Source organism: Seriola lalandi, unplaced genomic scaffold, assembly GCF_002814215.2.
Source record: "Seriola lalandi dorsalis isolate HSWRI2012SDOR001 ecotype SW California unplaced genomic scaffold, Sedor1 jcf7180002001313, whole genome shotgun sequence".
Lineage (NCBI taxonomy): Eukaryota > Metazoa > Chordata > Actinopteri > Carangiformes > Carangidae > Seriola > Seriola lalandi.
Window position 1 is genome coordinate 1 of NW_019471972.1, and position 4,468 is coordinate 4,468.

At 37.8% G+C, this 4,468-nt stretch overlaps 1 protein-coding gene across 1 annotated transcript; it reads right to left on the minus strand.

Moving 5' to 3' along the window:
- Positions 1-269: 269 nt before the first annotated feature.
- Positions 270-3,977, minus strand: LOC111664031 (lysM and putative peptidoglycan-binding domain-containing protein 4-like). The gene is made up of 3 exons (XM_023418475.2): positions 3,852-3,977; positions 2,375-2,652; positions 270-2,258 (listed from the first exon to the last, which is right to left on the minus strand). Exons 2-3 carry the CDS (start codon positions 2,636-2,638, stop codon positions 1,695-1,697), a joined length of 828 nt encoding a protein of 275 aa, XP_023274243.1. The 5' UTR covers positions 2,639-2,652; positions 3,852-3,977; the 3' UTR covers positions 270-1,694.
- Between the last annotated feature and the right edge of the window lie 491 nt (positions 3,978-4,468).

Genomic DNA, 4,468 nt, shown 5'->3' on the forward strand with positions numbered 1-4,468 from the left:
CAAAACCCAACACACTACAGCAACGGTTTGTGTCTGCTATCTTTAGGCAATTGTGGGTACTGCAAGTAATCACAAATTACACATGTATGTACGTATGTATGCATATTTAGTTGTATATTAGCTGTAGTAAGTGTTTTATCAGTTCATTGTGTATGTGTGTGTGTGTGTTCATCTATAATCACATTATAAATGAACAATTGTGCTAATATAGCCTACTCTTTAGTGGCAAAAAATAATTGTCAAAAAAAAACTTTGACTCGTATACCATATACACTCACTTGTCAGTTTATTAGGAACCTAGCTAAAAGTAATGCAATCTAATACAACAGTCTTGCAATAAATCCTCCATTCATGACGATTATAATGTTCATTTCGTGTTGAAACTGTGTTGATTTAATTGTATATTCACTTTGGAGGCTGCAGCTTGTGGTGCTGTTGCTGTAAACTGAATGTTTGTATTAAATAGACACATGCTGAAAAAAAGATTCAGACATTCATCATGTCCACTCTTCCATCCAAAATATAATTTAACTTTTTAGAAATATGTCAATAAAATTTAAGTACTTCAGACTTTAAAAAGTGCACTGGACAAGCCATGACAAATCCACTCCTGTTCATGGTGGACTCAATTACCCATCAAACAATGCAAGATGGGAGTGTGTGCAATACCATACAAACTTAACTATAAAGGTTTAAGGCACTTTTCTAAATCTCACACTTCAGGGACATTGTAGATGAGTAAATGTCATTTTCTAAATGCAACACCTTGAATTTTAAAGATTGCAAGGTGTCAAATGAACTCATACAACCCAAAAAGATAAAGTATATTGCACCACATTGTTACTGTAAACACAATTCACGTTTTTGGCATTGTCAGATCCGGAGACAAGGCATGAGGTGCACTGCAATAATTAAACACTGAACACATAGACACAGAAAATAAGTTAGATCAAAAAAGTCACACAAATAACGCTCAAACCCCATGTCAAATACAGTGTAACCTCACTCAGCTTTGGCAACAGAGAAACACAATATATCTCTTCCAGTTTTGGGCTTAGAGTTTAAAAATATATTGTTGTACCATGACAGACATCTGATTTACACCTGATACGCGATACTGATATGATGACACTTTATGTGTTGATATTGACAACAGGCAGTGGTGGGAAGGCAGGTTGTGCTAAAGCCTAAACAGAAATACCTACAGTGTGGATTTTTTTCTCCAGACACAAAGTTGTCCATTTGCACTTATTTTTCAGCTTGATTCATGTGAGGATTTCACATGACACAACCACTTAATACCTCAGATTTAGTAAAACACCTGAGGAACTGTGATCCCAGCAAATATCAAGAGTTTTTCAAAAACAAACAATCAGGGAAACAAAGTCCCAAGAATAATACTTCAGAAAACTGTTCTCTACGAAAGCTGTTTGATGAAATACTGTGCAACTACATTGTCACAAAAATGAGAACAGCGTGCAGCTACTTCACTTCAGTGCAACCACTGAAGTATCTGCATCAATCATCACAGTTATGGTAAAATAAAACGTAAATGTCACTGGTATAAACCAGACACGATGATATTGCACTGAGTTAAACCGTTAAGATTTGGCTTTATCTTGATTGTCACATTCTTCTGAGGTCTAACCCAACAATCTTAAAATGATTCTGGTTTTCTAAGACTCAAGTCTGGACTATCCCGGTTCTTGAAAATCCTCAGGCCTCATTAAGCTGAGGCCCGTCCCTGAGTCATTTGAAGATTTGATGGATGACTGTAAAGCACCACTACCATCTGTTGGTGAAACTGCTCCATTATCTTTTGTTTTGAAATAAATTACATAAAATAATGGCAGGACAATGCCTATCAGGAGCATGGCGACTACAGCGTTCCACCATTGGATTCCCCAGTCTGCACCGTGACTGGTCAGGCCCCGTCGTCTGAAACCAAACCTTTGCTCTTTTTCTGAGTTATCCAAGAAATCCTCATCTTGATCATTCGTAGTCTGAATTAGTTTCTCAATGTCATTATCCACCTCGATTAGAAAGTCTGTGACCTCCTGTAGATGTGGTTGGGATCTGGCTCTGTCCTGAGGCCTGACTGGTGTGGTGGATGAATGTGGCATCTCTTCTTGAAGGTCACTTGGGTCTGTGTAAGTCTCAGTTAAAAAGCTGTGTTTCTGAACTGGTATTTTGATAGATGTCAGTGCAAATAAATCTTGCTCCTGCATAAGGTTGTTCACCCGCTTTATATCTGCCACCTGTGGGTAGAAATGGGAATGAAGGAACATTAATGTCAATACAGTACATTTATTAAAACACTGAGGGGGATCACCAACACAAGAAATTATTAAAAAATAAACAAATAAATGTTTACCTTACACCCATATTGTAGTGCAAGCTTGTTAAGATTGTCACCTTCTAACACCTTCCGCTCCAGCAGCTGTACGTTTCTCAGTCTGTCCTGCTCCTGCTCCAGGACAACCCGCGGCCTCATCTCCATGACACTGAGCTCCTCATCATCTGAAGATACGGCTGACTCATTTGGCCTCCTCTTGAACATATACACATGGCCATCTGCGCTGGCATGGACATCCACCGGGGCCTGGAAAGCCCGTGGAACATGCTCGCCCCGCCGCATAATGACACCCAAGCCTGTCGGGAATATCCCAATTCCAACAGTCAGTTTTTTATTTTTTATTTAACAACTAACACAGAAATATATATAATATATATATATATATATAATATATAATAAATAAATATATATATATATAATTTTATATATTTCAATTTAAAAATGTTTTGTAATGCATATTTAAATAGGCACTTGAGACTCTCAGTTGCATCTCACCTGTAAACTCAGTTTTGGCATACTCAGTGCAAGACTAAAATTATTTTCATTATTGATTTATATGCCAGTTATTTGACTAATTATTCACAATATCACAGAGTCCAAGGATATGTCTTCAAATGTTTTGTTTTACCAGCACAGCAAAATTCTGAAAAGGATTTTAGTTTACAATGATATAAACCAGAGAGAAGCTGCAAGTCCTCACATTGGAGTTTTTTTCCCCATAGCTAAATACACTTTATAAAACAGATTCACCTAAATCTTAATGCCAGTGCTAACTAACAATGTTTAGTGGGTTGACAGGACTGATGCATTCACAGGAGAATTTCAGTGACTCATGCTCAGCAGAGGAAAAAAAAGAAATTCAACTGCACTTCACTTCGCCAGGATTCTATTTTACCCCCCTTTTATTTCATGTACCCTTGTTATCAATAAAGTGTTGCCACGGTTAACTTTCACAATGTGTGAATCTAACAGTAGTTTATTATTGGAAAACCATACTATTAATGCCACATAACCCAAACAAACCACACCGACAGCTCCCTTTTGCGAAGAGTCTCAGTGGCTGTTCGGTCCGCGTCTCAATAACTTTTACACGATCCAAAGCAAATGTTACCTCCACCTAAATTAGTTATGTGGTTGACTATTAACCTCGGATTCCACCTGAAACATTTAATTGAATTCAATTTAAGCTTACAGTTACGTTTACATGTTGACAAGTAAAGTTGTAGGAGGACGGAGCAAAACAAGGAGCACTTGAAGGGAGCACTAACGTTAGCTAACATGCTAATGTAGCTAACAGCAGCAAGTTAGCTTTAGCTCTTGCATGTGTTAACCCCACTGTCGGCACCGTGGCAGAAAGCAAGTCAGCAAACTGCTTTACTCCGGCTTCAGCTACGCTTAGCTCATGTGTTTGAGATCACATAAATAAACGCTACTAACATGAAACACAGTTTCACAGACTTTTTAAACTCAGACGGCGCTGTTTCCATCCAGTTACCTTATCCAAATGCTTTAGCAACAGTAATGCAAGCCACCGCCGTCCCACGGCAGTCCGTCCCAGCTTGGCTTTCTAACATTACAACAGCCAGCGGTGTTAGTGGCTACTGGGTTAGCTTACTTCTTCTTCTTTGTACCTTCTGTAAAACAAATTGGCATAGACGGGATTTGCCCTACCGCCACCTACTGCTCTACAAATGACACAACATTGACAACAATAAATGATTTTTATTTCTAAAGAACTTTATCAAAAATGTTCAGTTAAATGCTAATGATGATGCTCTTTTATTTTTTATTGTTGTTTGGTTCTGTTGTGGTCATCTGCTGTGTTTGATATATTCATGGGCAGTTTATTAAACTAAAACTAAGGCAGTGTAATACAGCGGTTCTGCAATACACCATACCTTCATGAAGTTTACAATTGAAATAATTTTCATAGATTGTGTGAAATTGTGTCAATTCAACTGTATGATAAGATTGGAGGCTGTAGTTTGTTAAGCTGTTGAACTGTATTGTATTATACTAACAGGCATCTGTAGCCTATTATTTTGTCCACCCTATTTATATCAATGAGGGCAGGCTAAATAATAGAAGTGCCTCTCTGTATAATGCAATAAA

What these genes read in the sequence shown, in the direction of transcription:
- LOC111664031 (XM_023418475.2), bottom strand. Translation starts at nt 2,638, where the DNA reads ATGCGGCGGGGCGAGCATGTTCCACGGGCTTTCCAGGCCCCGGTGGAT. An exon ending in CACTACAATATGGGTGTAAG is followed by an intron (nt 2,259 to 2,374) that starts GTAAACATTTAT and finishes TTCTACCCACAG; the next exon opens with GTGGCAGATATAAAGCGGGT.